This window comes from Phocoena phocoena, chromosome 4 (genome assembly GCF_963924675.1).
Source record: "Phocoena phocoena chromosome 4, mPhoPho1.1, whole genome shotgun sequence".
In the NCBI taxonomy this organism is placed as follows: Eukaryota; Metazoa; Chordata; class Mammalia; order Artiodactyla; family Phocoenidae; genus Phocoena; species Phocoena phocoena.
In genome coordinates this window covers 76350163-76365787 of record NC_089222.1, presented here as the reverse complement: position 1 = coordinate 76365787, position 15625 = coordinate 76350163, and the positions used below count along the sequence as shown (strand labels likewise).

Below are 15625 nucleotides of genomic sequence, written 5' to 3'. Positions count from 1 at the left end.
ATGAAGGGCTGGGGAACCCCGTGAAGCTGGCTCTGCTTCCTCTCTGTGAGACCTACGACCACTCTCTGATGAGTATCTGTAGAGCAAGGGGATTAGCTTTAATCCAGGTCTTCCTGCCTGGCTGTCTGCTTGCTTGTGGCTCACCCAGTTCTTGATAATGGTCTCAGAAACTAAAGGCATGTGTATTCTCTTTTAATTATGAGCCTGTGGGTGAGAGAATGGAGTATGAACGAACAGGAGTCATGTTCCTTGTGAGGGCTGTGAGGGTATTGGCTGCCAAGGGAGGTGATGGATGAGGTTAGTTTCCATGGAAGTGCCACTCCTGAAAAGGTGACTGAGGCTCCCAGGAACCCTTTCTAGCGGCATCTCCCACCTTCTGTACATGAAACTAGGAGGCTGGGATCCAGTCAGATCCTGCTGCTACAGAACCCTGTGAGCTTGTGCAAATCACTGTGTCTCTGGCCTTGGGTTGCCTCATCTATAAAATTATGCAGTCGGACTCAATGGCCCTAAGGCCCCTTATGGTTCCAATGTGAATTCAAGATTCCTTTCTTTTTCTTCTCCTCCTCTTCTTCTTTATTTGATACTGATAATAATAATTAATAATAATAATAAATTACGCCTGAGGTGATACAGGTGATTTACCTAGGCTAAAGATTTGGTTTATTGCAAGCACTCGGTGTATATTAGGTAGTAGTCTTTTCTAATTGAGTACCTACTAGTTGTTAGACACATACACCATCTCGTGTAATCCTCATGAGAATCTCATGATAACAGACTTTATTGAACATATTTTCAAATGGGGAAACTAAGGCCCAGAAAAGAACTTGTCTAAGGTTACAGAGCTGCTAGTGCGGCAGAGCCTTGAGCCATCTCCCTAAACTCTGCGCACATGCTCTTACCTGCTACCACACATTCTGTCCTCCTTTTTCCCTCGTGTATCTCCTCCTGTCCTCTGCTCTTCTTTCTTCTCCTTGCTCATTTTTCCTCATTACCTTTTCAAACCCCAAAGCAGGGGCTTGATGGGGAGGGTAGCTCTTAGCTGAGAAAAGCAAAGTGTTCCCAGGGCTGGGGATGCAGCACACAGGAATAGTCGGGGATGCAGTTATCAACCATTGTTTTCCCAGAGAGCTTTCAAACCTTGCTAAGCCTGGGGTCCTATTTAAACCTGAGACTTGTTTTCCCACCGTGGCTCAGTGTATACAACCACAGTCATATCAAATAGTACCAAAGGGAGCAGCACAATACTGGGAGCAGGTGAGGAAAGGGAGAGGGAGCTAAAAGGGATGGGCCCCTACAGTGCGCTTGACTATTTATCTGTCTAGTCGATAGCCATGAGAATTGTCATTTTTTATTCTAATTTTAAAGATCAGAGAAATTAATAATTTGCCCAGGGTCTTGTAGTGAGGATGTCGTAAATGTAGGGACTGATCCCAAATCTGACTCCAAAGCCCATGCTTTTTCTCATTTGCCTTTCATATAAAGGCCAGGAAACAGATACTTGGAGGACTTTTCTCCACCAGGGAATTCATTCAGACAGGAGGCTGTCAGGAAGTAGCATAGTCTCTTTTCTTCGGGACCTCAAAATGTGAGAGAAATTAGGAGCAGTCCTGCCTGGGTGCAAAGGGATGTGTGATTGTGAGGCTCTTTCTATTCAAGAGGTCTGCAACTCTCAGATCATACAGACTCTGACTTTTTTTTTCAGGATGGAAAGAAAAACATCATTTTGAGTGGCTATTGTGGAGGGGATGCTCATGGGGGCCATCCCACAGGACTTTATATCTGCATGTTTTCTCTCAGCTACTTTCCCATCCCCAAACTAGTCTGTCTGAGGCCCCTTTTAGGCAGAGTAGAGAATAAGACGTGTGAATGTATGTACACACTTAGGCATATGTGTTATACACACACCTGTTAAGTACAGCAAGATCTTATATGCCAGGGAGGTCAGATTTCCAGATCTAGATCTTCACTGAGCATGCTGTGTGCCTTTGGGAAAGTTACTTACTCTCTGTTACTTTGTGATAATCATGATGATGACTATTACAAAATTGAGTAGTACAATACTAATACCCATTCTTTTCTCAGCAGAAAACTCCCCCCAAGTTTATTCTTAGAGCATCTCTAATGCAGGGTTAATAAGGAACTTGAGGACTCAACTCAGGCATCATTTTTCCTTGGAATTCTTCCCTGGGGCTTCCAACTTCCCACCCGGACGGGACAGGAGCACTGTGTGCATACCTGCTCAAGATGCTGGGGTCTCACTGAAGTGACTGGAGCTTCCTCGTTAAATTGGAGGTGCTCAGATGGAGCGTACGCATGTGGGTTTAGATGTGTAGATTCAGATCCTACAGTGTATTTCTCCTGCTGTGTCAGATACATAGTGATGCTGAATAAATATTGAATAGGTTTACTTGACAATGAGAAACCAGTCGTTTCTCCTAAAAAAATAAAAAATAAAATTAAAAAAGGCGGGGGAAGCCCATTCAATTACATGGTTCGTCTACTCCAGTTCTTTGACTTGAACTCTACAGACAGTGAAAACAAAGAAGGGCAGGTGGGGAAATCTGAATTGCCTGTGGGGCCTTTCCTCTAGAGCCTGTATGGCAGGCAGAAATGGATTATTAGGGCAGAAGTCAGCATCCTTGGATGGGCTAATGGAGAGGGAAGTCCTGTAGTTTGCTCTTTCCCTATTCTGTTTAATACCTCTCAGGACACACCACCTCTCAAACCTTGCTAAGTGTGGGTCCTGTGTGATCCGGGTCTGTTAACTCTTGACTCCTTCCTCTTGACTCTATAGGCAAACTTCTGGCATTTTACTCAAGGCAAGATTAGTAGCCAAGTTTACTAGTCTACAAGTCTGTGAGGGAATTTTGAGTTGCTATGGATGGTTTTCTCTCTTACAGTAAATAGAGTGAATATTATTCTATATATTATATATTCAATTATATTCGATTATAATTCAAATATAATTGGCCCTTCCTGATAATATAATATAACATATATATAATATAATATAATATATATTATAATATTCAATTATATAATATATAATCTTCTGCTCAGTTTTGCTAAAGATGTACTCTAATTAGGATCAGAGAGGAAACCGAAGGAAGATATGAAGAAGATATCCTCCAAGCTCATTTCTTCTGCAGATTGAAGAGTCTGCTTGATTCTATTTGCCTGCTTTGTGAATTCTTGGTGACTAACGGAGTCTGGAGGGTTAAAGCCTTCTAACTACTTCATTGCAGTGTTATTAATAACCTTGAATACATTAGAAACCATCTAAATATTCCATGTTAAGTGCCTTATTAAACAAATCATAGTAAATCTATAGAGTGAAATATTATACAGTTATTATAAATCACACTGTCAAAGATCATGAATGGCATGAGAGAGGGCTTGTGGTATAACATATAAAAAACTGTATATCCATCATGGCCTCAATTTTGATCACACACATAGAAAAACGGCTAGAAAGCGGTATACAAAGAAGCTAAGAATGTTATGGGTGATTTAATTTTCCTTTGCATATTTTATTTGTTTTATAAGTTTTCTTCAATGATATTTTCAATTGAAAATCAGAAACAATCTCAATAAATGTTATTTTATAAAAACAAAACTTCCCATCCCTACTTAGAGAGAAGGGCTACATAATAAAGAGACAAACATGTGCTTAGAACCTTCTTAAGTACCTAGAACCTCAGCTATTAATACAAATTGTGCTGAACTTTCAAATGTCTTCTTTTTGCCTGGGGACAAGAGGCCAGCTGGCTGTCTGCTGGTCTGGAGAGCTAGGGGAGGATATAGGGAGAAGCATTTACCCAAGTCCTCATTTTCTTTGTCCAGGGAAAAGGCATTTGTAGCAAGTGTCATCTGCTCTGCAGAGATTGTCCAGACAGAATTCTCTCTTCTTGCTGTGTTTCCATGGAAATGCTGCAGCTGCTGGGTTTTCAAAATATCCATTTTTAGATATTTTTGCAATCATAATATGAGAGTCAAATTAACTAAGGAATGTGGCCAAGATAATCAACCTCAGCTCTTTATTAGGTAGTTTAATTAAATGCCCATTTCCATTTGTTTATAACCCAGTGAAATCATTCTTTCATGCTGTTTCCTTCTCAAACAGGTACACACACACATACCACAAATGCCACAGACACTCACGTATATACATCTTTCTCTACTCACCCACTGTAGAACCAAAACTGAATCAGTCTTCAAAAGACATAATGGCCTCAAGAACAAAACAGCTTCATCCTCTATTTCAGTTGCTAAACTGATATGGTGTTTATTTAAGAAATAAAAGCTGGTAGTCAATGCCAAAGAAAAATGATTTCTTCAGAATGAGGGAGGGGCGATTCATCCTGTGGAATTGGTGCTCCTTTCTGCATCTCTGGGGGTCAGCCAGTTGTATCAGCACAATGGCTACCAGAGCTGTGCAAATGGTACAACCAATCAGCAGGAGAAGGTGATGGAGTAAAATTACCTCTTTCCTTAACCAGTCATCCCTAAGCCTCATTATCTCTACAAATCTCCTAGTTTCTCCCTTCTTTGTCCCTCCCTGCCCTTTTCAGTTGCCCTTTTTTCAGGCTTCCCACTGTGCAAGCAGAATGGGGTCCATGCGCTGGCCCTTCCTGAACTCACTGGTTTCAGTCTTAGAGCTCACCTTATGTAGGGCATTGAAAGGCTGCCTTAACTCTCCCCCTGCCAAAGTTCTAGAAATTCTCAAATTAGGCTTATTCTTTTGGATGTAGGTATTTTGGGCCACAATTACATGTGTTCTCTGATAGAAAGGGCACATAAAGCCATCTCAGTGTATATATCAACATGGAACAAATAGTTATTACCAAACAGGGAGCAGAACCCTGAAAGAATGGTCCTCGTACATGTGTGTGTGATCAAGAAGAGAGGATCTGACAATCCTATTTTTATGTTGGCTCCATCTGTAATTTTCCCTTTTTGTAATGTCCATGTCAGATTTGGGGATCAAAGTTATGCTTGTCTCATAAAACAGGTTGGGAAGTAAATATTACGTTTTCCTATTCGGTAGAAAAAGTAAAAAAGAAGAGCTGGTCTGGAAATGGGTGAAACAGGAGGTTCTTTCTGGCGAGCAGGTGGGTTGATGGCAAAGGTGCAGTGCTAATATGTTAGACTCTAGATAGGCAGAGGGTTAAGAGGATTATCCTAGGAGAGAGAAAGGAAATGGAAGACAGTAGGAAGAAACATGGCGGCTGCTCCCAAGCTGCCTCACTCACTCCATGATTTCACCTTGTTCTGGCAATGCCTTGTGATAGCTTGAAGTGTGAGATCATTCTGACTCAGTCTCATTGGCTCCTGATAATGAGTAAAGTAATAATAGACGTGGCTCTCTGACTTGTATTCCTTTCGAAGCAGTCTAGGTATGCTCTTCAAGGATAAGTCAGATAGACACATACACAGAAGGAAACCTACAGGAAATTTAGACAGTAGAAAAGTTACAGCCCCAGGAATGGAATATGGATCCTTACTCATAGTTTAGTGACACTGACGTTTACGTTCGTTCACTTTATGCTTCAGAGGTGCTTACAACAAAATTATGAGCATGCGATTTAAGTTCGTTGACACCAGGGGGTGACTGTGTGCACGTTTCTCGGGATTCCCTGTGGCTCCCTACTCAAGCTTTCCAGGTGGTAAATAGTAACTTGGTGGTGCAATTATCCTTGAACTGTTGCTAACTTTTGGTGTCTTGGTGTGAAGGCCGTGATTGCAGTTCTTCAGTTTAGAGAATCATTTCTATTACTACCCTCTTCTTTACCTCAGTTTCTGAAGAGAAACCATAGCATGTTAGAGTTGGAAGGGATTTTAGAGGTAAGTGAGAGAAATCACAAACACACACCTACACACACACACTAATGCACATGCACTTAAGTATGAAGTAATTGAAGTAAAGTAGTTTCCCCATGAGTATAGAACTAGCCAGACAAGGGAAGAATCGAGAATTATCTCCAGTAAATGTCAATTCCATTCAACAACTCCTTTCTCTCTGGGTTGTTTTGTTTTGTTTCTACAGAAGGAAAAATAGAGAAAGATGTCACTAACCCTTTGTCTCTGGTGCTGTAATCCCCTTGCCTTTCTCTGAGTCACATTCCCTAGCAATTTTATTTGACATTTTATCCTCTTGAAGGTAGACTGGCCCCTTCCTTTCCTCATCAGGCTGCTGACCACTGGGCTGAGCGGCATCTAATGTTGTACTTGATTGTTTATCTCTTAGCTGATTTTCCTTAGCAGTAGGTTTTAATCTACCTTAGACAAGAGTTTCTTTATAATATAGTAGACTATACGGCCAGAAATCTGAGAAATCAACTTCAATTCATTAATCAGAGAATTTTGGTGGGGAGGACACAGTTTTTAAATGATATTGACTCCTGAGGTCAGTGTATTATCGGACGTACCCAATCTTTCTCTAGTCTTTTTGTTTGTAACACTGACACCTCATCTTTGGCCAGTTTGGTCTTTGACTGTCCCTACAATTTAGCTGCATGACCACCAGGCGGAGGGAGTGTCGTGAGTCATGGTGGAAAGAGAACGATGCTGACTTTCTTCCCTAGACCTACACCAGAGGTGTTCAAGTTTTTGTTAAAGAGGGGGAAAAGGAACTCCAAGCTGTGAAGCCATTAAAATAGCTTAAGGATGGTACTGAGAATAAAATTATCCTAAATAAAATAAAATCCTCAAGATTTCTGTAAGCCTCTGTCCTCTGTCTCTTATTCCTGTAACGGGAGTGCCAGCCTCATCCTGAGCAGTCTTCCATCTCAGTGCCTGTCCTCCGTTGACACATTGAGTTTATTTTTCTTAAGTGCCCTGCTTCCCGTCCACAATTTTAATCTCTCTCTCTCTTCACATAGTCTTTTCTTTTCTTGCTTTTTTTTAAAAGAAATATCTAGACTTTTCAGTCTCTAGGCTTTCTTTAGATATCCCAGGACAAAGCTGCAAAAACAGAAAAGAGGGGCCCAGCTCATCCTAGCATATTTGAAAGACCAAATCCAGTATTGATCTTGTGCCAATTTCAAAATGAAGGAGTATTTCAAACTTTCCCTCTGTCTTCTAGTGGGAACTAGAGGTGGCTTGCATGAAAAATACCTTTTAAATATAATAATATCTAGCACTTGCATATAGCACTTACTATATGCCAGGCACTGTTTCTAAGTGATATAATACATCTGTGTGAGGATGTCTGTGTGTGTGTGTACAAATAAATACATATGTGTATATATTTATTGGTATATATATAAGTTATATAAATGTAGAGTGTGTATATATATCTGCATACACACACATATATCTCACTTATTTGTATGTATATGCACACAGACATAACACACACATATATATCAACTTATTAGTAATCTTTACAACTCTGTGGGTGTAAAAACTATTACTGTTCCCATTTTATTGACAAGGGAAACAGAGGTGCAAAGACGGTAGGTTACTTACTCAAGGTTATATAGGAAATATGTGGTAGAACTGAGGTTTGAAACCCTTTTTTTATTTCCTTCTTTCTTTCTTTTCTTTTCTTTCTTTCTTTCACTTTTTTAATTGAAGTATAGTTGATTTACAATGTTGTGTGGGGTCTGAAACTCTTAACTACTATATCGCCTCTCTATACAATAATTTTTCAGAGATTCCGTTATCTCATACCCAAGGACTTCAGCACATCTGGAAAATGGTTTTGCTCTAGGCAAAATGACAGCCAGAAAGTCTGAAGTAATTTTAAGTTATAGTGACCAATATCCTGAACTTCCTAATTTCATACTGGTTTGAAATGTATACATTCATACCTGTAAGAATATGTATCCCAGCTTAAATGGTCTGGAAAACTTGTTTTGTGTTTTACAACAAAAACTTATTTGTAAAGAAAATAAACTGAATTAATTACAACCAGACACAAGCTACTAAATGACAGGAACACTGAAAAATAATAATTCGTATTCCTTATAGCTATCATCACAATGTTATAGGCTTATTGATAATGCTATTTGTTTATTTAAAGCATTGATAATAAGTAAATAATTTATTTTTCATAATCTTTGAAGTGAGCGGGCAAATCTTATTCTTCCCATTTTGTAGATTAGGAAACTGAGGCTCTGAGAGGTTTTCGCCTGTCCAAAAAGAACATTCTTTATACCCCATTATTTGCTACCTCGAGGACTCGTTAATCTTGTGAACTCAACCTCTTCTGCCACACTCAGGGCCTTTCCTCTCTAAAGAACAAAGAATAACTTGTCCAAGATCTGAAGACTATTTTTGTCTCTCTTTATTGTCTCTTTTTTAATGCCTTGTTCCAAAGGCCATACCATGATTTATCATACTGAGAACCAACAAGATGAAATAGTATTCTTAAGGTGAATATTTATCCATGGTTTTTTGGGGGGTTTTTTTGTTGTTTTTTTTTTGTTTTTTTGGGATACGCGGGCCTCTCACTGCTGTGGCCTCTCCCACTGCGGAGCACAGGCTCCGGACACGCAGGCCCAGCGGCCAAGGCCCATGGACCCAGTCCCTCTGCGGCATGTGGGATCCTCCCAGACCGGGGCACGAACCTGTGTCCCCTGCATCGGCAGGTGGACTCTCAACCACTGCACCACCAGGGAAGCCCTATCCATGTTTTTAACATGGGAGACTTACAGAATGTTAGAACCATAAGGTAACTAACCATTTTATTTTATGCTCTCCCCAGCCTATTTTACACACGAAGTCTTGGAGAGCAAAGGGTATAGTGATTTACTCAAAGGCACCACAAGTTATAGGAAGAACAGAGGCCACAATCCACATCTCCTGGCTCCTTCTATGAATTTTTTCTCTCTACTGGCTTTTCTCCTGGTAGAGCCATGAGCTTATCTTTCCTGCTAGTCAAGTGAAGGTTCCTTGTTTCTAAGCAAACATCAGACTCATCTTTCCCTCTACAATTCATGCAAATGCTCAGTGAGAGCAGTTAGAAGAGGAGCACTGTGGCAGGCCACTGGAGATCTATTTTCAGTATGAGGAAGAGCTATTAATAAATGAATTTTCAGTAATTCAATTAAACTCCATCATTTTCAGTACTTATTCCATTCAAAATGCTATACTTAGCTCTTTTAAAGTTGTCTGACCAGTAATATCATCCTGACTGCATTTCATCATCTTGAATATCATGGGAGAAATGTCTCATAGTTACATTGAAATTAAGATAAGCTACGTCTTTAGCATTCAACTTTCTAACCAACCAAGCAATCCTGAAAAGAACAAAATAATTTAGCATAGCACATATTTTCTTAATTAATCTTCACTTGGTTCTTACTGAGTGTCACATTCTTTCTTACATATTTGTAAAATCATGATACATTTCTAGGAATCAGCATCTAGCTACCTGGAGGAAGTATACAGAGCTGTCCTTTATGAAAGATGAAATAATATTTGTCCATCACCAGTTTCCTGTTCTTCCCAGTCGCTCAAAAATGAGTGAGCTTCCTGCTCTAAGACCACAGTTTCCCTAAACCACTGGGAAGTAAGGCTGAGGGTGGTTCCTGTCCTTCAGGAATGCCAGCACTAATGGAGTAAACTTAACAGAGATGCGTAGTGAATACAAATATAGAAATGTAAACTGACCCGTAGGGGTGCTGATTAGAAGGACAGTCTGATACCGCACTGACTGGTTGAGGGTAGGTTGGGTGACCTCAGTTCCACACTCTTGCCTTTAACCCCAGCCCTGGCCTCTCCCACGTGCCCTGAGTGGAGTCTCTGCTCTCTCCCCCGCAGCTGTGGACATGGATGGAAGACCTTCAGAAGGAGATGCTGGAGGATGTCTGTGCAGACTCAGTGGATGCGGTCCAGGAACTGATCAAGCAGTTCCAGCAGCAGCAGACCGCTACTCTGGATGCCACACTCAACGTCATCAAGGAGGGCGAAGACCTTATCCAGCAGCTCAGGTCAGCGCCTCCCTCCCTGGGGGAGCCCAGCGAGGCCAGGTCAGCATGGGCAGTGCTTTCCAGTGGGAAATGCCTCGGACTAGACGCGAGATAAGTCATCATGTTCTGGTCTTGGCTCAGCCACAGCCAGCTTTGTGGTCTTGTGTGAGCTTTGGTTTCTCCATCTGTCAGATATAAAAATGCCTGCACCACACCCAACTTGAATTTAGAGTGGAAGAGTCAGTGGAAAAGCTCTGATGTTTCAAAGCATTATGTATCATTGAAGACATTATTCAGCGATCAATAAGTAATATAAATACAACAAAAATTTAAATAAATAGTATCTTCATTAAGAATGATGGCATATTTGGTCATGTGGAGAAATAGCCATTATGGAATATAGTGTTATTTGGCACCTGTTCTCAGGCTGCCTCTGAATTCTAGTGCTCCAGTTGGTGAAATGTAACCCCAAATGGTTGCCTTTGGCCTTGTTAGAATGTAGGGAGTGTGTGATGTGTCCCACTCTGCTCTCCACTTACCCACATATGACCTTTCCACCATTCCTTGCTGCCCAGAAAATAAAACTCCTTCTCTATTGCCCTAAACAAAAATAACTAAGAAGGGATCTTAGAAAATCCTACCTGATACCTTATATTCATTTAGAATCATCCACACCATTGCCTCCTTTCTGTTGGCATCAGTGTCTAGTTTCCTGTCCCTGTCAAGGGCATTGGCTCCTCGGGTAAAGTGTCATGAGGCCTTGAGCAAGCCCTCAGCAACCAGCCCTATGCCCAGGTGCTGTGTAAATAGGATTTGATGGTGCTGATGATGTCTGCCTGCGGGGACTTGTTTGTATCCTCAAATCACTGAATGCCGGGACCTCTGCCAGCTCTGGACAGAAATAATCTCGTCAACAAGTCCCAGAACAGTCCTGGAGCCAGAGGGCATTACTTCAGTTGGAGAGGGCTTCCCCACCACCCCATACCAGTTGTCCAATTAAATAAACAATGAGAGCTTACCTTAAGATGGCCCTGGCATGTTTTTCTGTTGGAGTAATCGTTTCTGTTCCAGACATGCACATGAGATGTTCTGAGTCCTCTTTTGCATACTAACGAGACAGCCTCTTTCCCTTCTTCCCCCAATTCACCGTCATGAATATATAATATGTGACAGTTTTGTCTGCCTACCTAGGAAACTCCGCTGTTACTTGCTTCTGAAGAAAATTCCAAATAGTAGGCAGCCACTTAACCTCTCTGGGCCTCAGCTGCTTTGTCTGTGTGATTAAGGGGTTCACTCTAGGAGCTTGTCAGCTCTAGAATTACGTGATGGCTTTTACATTTTCTCTCCAAGTACTTTTCACAAGCTTGGCTAGCCTCTCTGTGGGGCTGGGTCTGTGGAGCTGCCACTCGCTCTTATCCCCTGCCAACCTTGCACCATACCTGAGAGCTGAAGGCTACTCAGTGACGGTAAAGGCAACGAGGTTGCTGATACCTGTCCTACAAGTTTAAGTTCCACGGACTTCAGAGAGGACCATAGGCGTGTGACAAGAACCACTGGCGACTGTTCGTCCCCCCACCAGTCTGATGCTAGCCTGGACTCCCCTCCCTGATATCAAGACCAGTCAAAGAAAAAAAGCAAACGATGCCTAGTGGACATCGGCAGGATGCCTCACACATACCAGTGCACACATCATCCCTAGGCCTCCACGACTCCTCTGGCACTGATCACCGAAGCACCTAAGGTGGTTTTTATATCATCTCCGTGATTCCTAGTGAATGTGACACTGACAGAGATGCTGAACAAAGTGACCAGAAATCGTCCTCTTCCTTCTGGAAGCTGGGTGATAGAGAAAGACTGAGGGGAGCTGTCAGAAAGAATAGTTATATCCGCCCTCCTTAGCAAATGCGTAACACACAGTGTTGAGTACTCCTCTTGAGTTCTTTTCGTAGTTGGGGGAAGCTGTGCAGTAATGGGCTTTCATGCCCAAATAGGTCAGGGTGAGAAGGGAGGGATCAGAAGCTCTCTAGATGACAGAAAAGGAGGCTCCTGACAAACTGGCTTTATGCTGCGTCTAGAAACCGTGTGAGCTCAGATACCATTGCTTCTGAGACAAACACAGGCCAGAGGGACCTGGTTTTCAGAAAGGCTGCTGATGAGACCATTCAAAACTAATGATTTTCCCCTCTGACTTCTTAAACTGTGTCAGAAACTAAGGTATCATGAGATAATGAATGTGCTTGTTTATTTCAAGTTTTAGGGCTCTAGCTTACTCAGTCAAGGCCCTGTAGAATCTGAACTTCTTGAACTCCGCAGTTTTCCTATTATAATGGACTCTGGAGGTGTCACCACCACCTCAATTGTCTAAGCAGATCAATACGTTTATCTCTTGGCTCCCTCTATGGCATGCCACCTCCCCTGGCTTCTTTTGTACAGACCCTCTCTGCTCAGAAAGCCCACTCCTCTCATCTACAGCTCATCCTTTTCTTCTAACATCCAATTCTGGGCTCATCCTCTCTGAAGCCTTTGTTGGTTGTCCAGCCTCTTGTGCCCTAGCTTCTACTCCACAGCTGGACCCATCTCCAGTCAGCACCTGACACCTCACAGTCCTTTCAGGATTAACAGTCATTCATACAGCACGTTCCTGGTCACAGAGCACGGTTACACATGCCATCTTCTTTAACAGCAAACTGTGCTGTGAGTAGGGAAGGGATTATTAAGCCCACTTTACAGGAGGCAGCTGGGCCTCAGGGAGGTGATTTCCCAAGGTCACCAGCCCATATATATCAGAGGGAGACTTAAGCCAGGCTTGCAGCCTCCAGACCCCAAGCTTTCCTAAGTATAGCTTGAAGCCTGTGTAATAACACTAGCCCATAACTTTGGCATGGACTTAACGAAGGGGATGAATAATTTTGGCAGCCATGATCTCATTTTAACCATGATCCTGTGAGGTAAAACTAGGAAGGATTTTTTTTTTTACATATGCCTTAATTTATCTAACCTTATGTATTGTGATATGTGTATTTGTGTATATGTGTCTTGAAATATGTATATATTAGACTACATATATGTGTGGAACCATTCTATTTCTGTAACATTTGTGGAGCCCTTTTGCATGCATTATTTCATTTGATCCTGTCATGATTCTGTCTGGACAGCAGCAAGCCGTAGAGCTATAGTGCTATGAACCCCAAAGAGGGTACAGTAGCTTTGGCTCACCTACTGAGCAGACAGTGCCAGGCTCACAGTAGATTCCCGTCCCCCTCACTCAGACGAGGAAGGCTCCCTGCTCCTCTGTCACTGTGAACATGTCAAGGCCCCTCCCTTCTCTCCCCGGCTCTGCCACAGGGACTCGGCTGTGTCCAGCAACAAGACGCCCCACAGTAGCTCCATCAGCCACATCGAGTCGGTGCTGCAGCAGCTCGACGACGCCCAGGTGCAGATGGAGGAGCTGTTCCATGAGCGAAAGATCAAGCTGGACATCTTCCTGCAGCTGCGCATCTTTGAGCAGTACACCATTGAGGTACAGGTGGGGAGGAGGTGCTGGGCAGGTGAGGTGGCCGAGGGCAGTGCCCCCGGAACTGGAAGGACTGCTGCACAGTAGCCTAAGGGGATTGGAGGGGATTATGCATCCTGATACGTTTCTGGAAATCAGCAAATTCACGTTCCACCGTGTTGGATTCCTTCCAGTCCCCCTCACCCAGGCTGCCAAGCAGAGCCCCTCTCCTCGCTGTCTGTCTGGGATTACTCCATTGAGAAGTGTTTTGTTGGCTTGCATTGGACTCCTACTTGGCACTTTGGTTCCTGGCAGACCGTGGAGTTGGCTGTTTGGTGACTGAGGCAGACTTGTTGGATTCAATAGCTTCATGAGTAGGAAGGTGATAAAATTAGGTGGTCTCCTCAGCTGGTAACTGTAGATCAGGGATTAGATGGACTCACACAGCAGCCAGGAATTCAGGAGACACAGGAAAGAAGACCCGAATCCTCAGTTTGCTTTCTGCTTATTAAGAAAGTAAAGCACATGTGGAGGACATTTGCTGGTTCATTTCATTGACTCCTCACTTCATTCTGGGAAGGTCAGAATCCACTGTTTTGGTATATTTATGTCCTCTTTGTGGTGCCTATTAATACTGTCTGCCCCACATAATATCCACCTTTTATTATCTTCTGCTTTGACACAGTAACTAAAGCCAGGCCAGTAGGGTTTCTGGGGTGTGAAAAGTATTCAACACCTATGGCGCTTTGTCCTTTTCAGGGATGGCAAAGGGTTAAATTAAAAGCTATATCTTCTCTTTGCTCCTGGCTGGTGTGTTGTGAAGGAAAACTAGTTATCCCTCTACCATTCATTAAAACTTTACTTTGCATTCCAACCATCTCCTCCTAGTTGGGACTTCTGGGGGTCTGGGATTGATCTTCCCAACAATATCTGTGGAAACTTCTGTGGAACTGGTTTGGAAGGAAAATTATTATTTTTTCAAATGTTGTATGCTCCAATATCCCAATGCCAATGTCATTCGCAATCCCACGCAGGACCAGGAAACTGTCCTGGCAACAGAAGCCGTCTCCTTCAATCCTGAGACCAAAAATGTTTATAATGAGAATCAGAAATGTAAAAACAAACAAAAAGCAGTCCTAAAGCAATCCTTCCTATCCCTGACTCTCTTATGACCTTTCCCTTCTTCACTGCTATCCTGACTTCCTGGAAGCCACTGCAGCTTTTTTGCTTAAAGATGTCATGTTCTAAAAGGTGCTTTCTGGACAGTTTCTGAAACAAAGGAAAAGATAAGTCTTTAAATTTAGATCTCGATTATCCTTCCAACTCATTCCATAGCTTCAAGTAAATTTATTTATATTTCTTATTTATAATTTATCTTGAATCTACACTCAAAGGGATTCCAGGTGGCAGACAGTATTAAAACATGTATTGAAAGAACAATGAAAATGCCAGTGGAAAATTAGAGACGTTGGTATGCAGAAAGGAATGAAAGCGGGGTGACAAAGGTAATAAAGAAAGGAAAGAGGGGGCGTGAGTTATTATTCTTTGGTAGTTGGGAGTGAGACTCACCGAAATAAACAGAGGTAATGTTTGGTTGCAGCAGTGTTGGCTGCAGGCCTTCCCATGGTCTTCACCCACCGAGAGTGAATATATCCATGGGAGAATTATGTTAGCAGGTGTGGGGATTTGACTGTTGTATTCTTTATCTACTCTCCTGTCATTCCAGGTCTACATCAAAAAATGCTTAAGGGGGAGGAAATAACCTGAGGGTTTGGATGTTTAAGCTTTATTTGATGAAATGGCTGTGGTTTTGAGGTCTGCGTTGCTGGTTTATTTCCAGAACGGGTCAGTTAGCTTCACTTTGCCATTTGAACTGTACCCCTGACATCAGCCAGGGGCATCACTCCGGTGTGTTTGCCTGCAGTAATTCTGGGAAAATCCATTTCCAATCCAAAGCATATGTAAAAAGATATTCTTTTTTTTTAAAAAAAGTTGATTGTAAATCAAATACTTTAAAATTGGATCCTATTTAAATGTTGCAGTAGAAGAGTTTGATATTTAAATTGTAGGATTTGCGTTTCTCAGCCTCTGTTTGTATAAATGTTTCCCCGCCCACCCTGACAACAACTTGGACAGCTTGGTATGCAGCAAACCAGAGAAGTAGGGAAGTAGTATGAGGGTCTAATAAAATGAGGGAGATAAACATAATAAA

The 15625-nt window shown here is 42.2% G+C and overlaps 1 protein-coding gene across 6 annotated transcripts in view; it reads left to right on the top strand.

The window, feature by feature from the left end:
• Window positions 1–15625, top strand: part of KALRN (kalirin RhoGEF kinase) — a 640054-nt gene that overhangs the window by 332265 nt on the left and 292164 nt on the right. For all 6 annotated transcript variants that reach the window (XM_065877078.1, XM_065877079.1, XM_065877083.1 and 3 more), the window contains exons 12-13: window positions 9772–9980; window positions 13266–13440. In XM_065877078.1, coding sequence (XP_065733150.1) covers window positions 9772–9980; window positions 13266–13440 — 384 coding nt within the window. The remainder of the gene's footprint in view (window positions 1–9771; window positions 9981–13265; window positions 13441–15625) is intronic.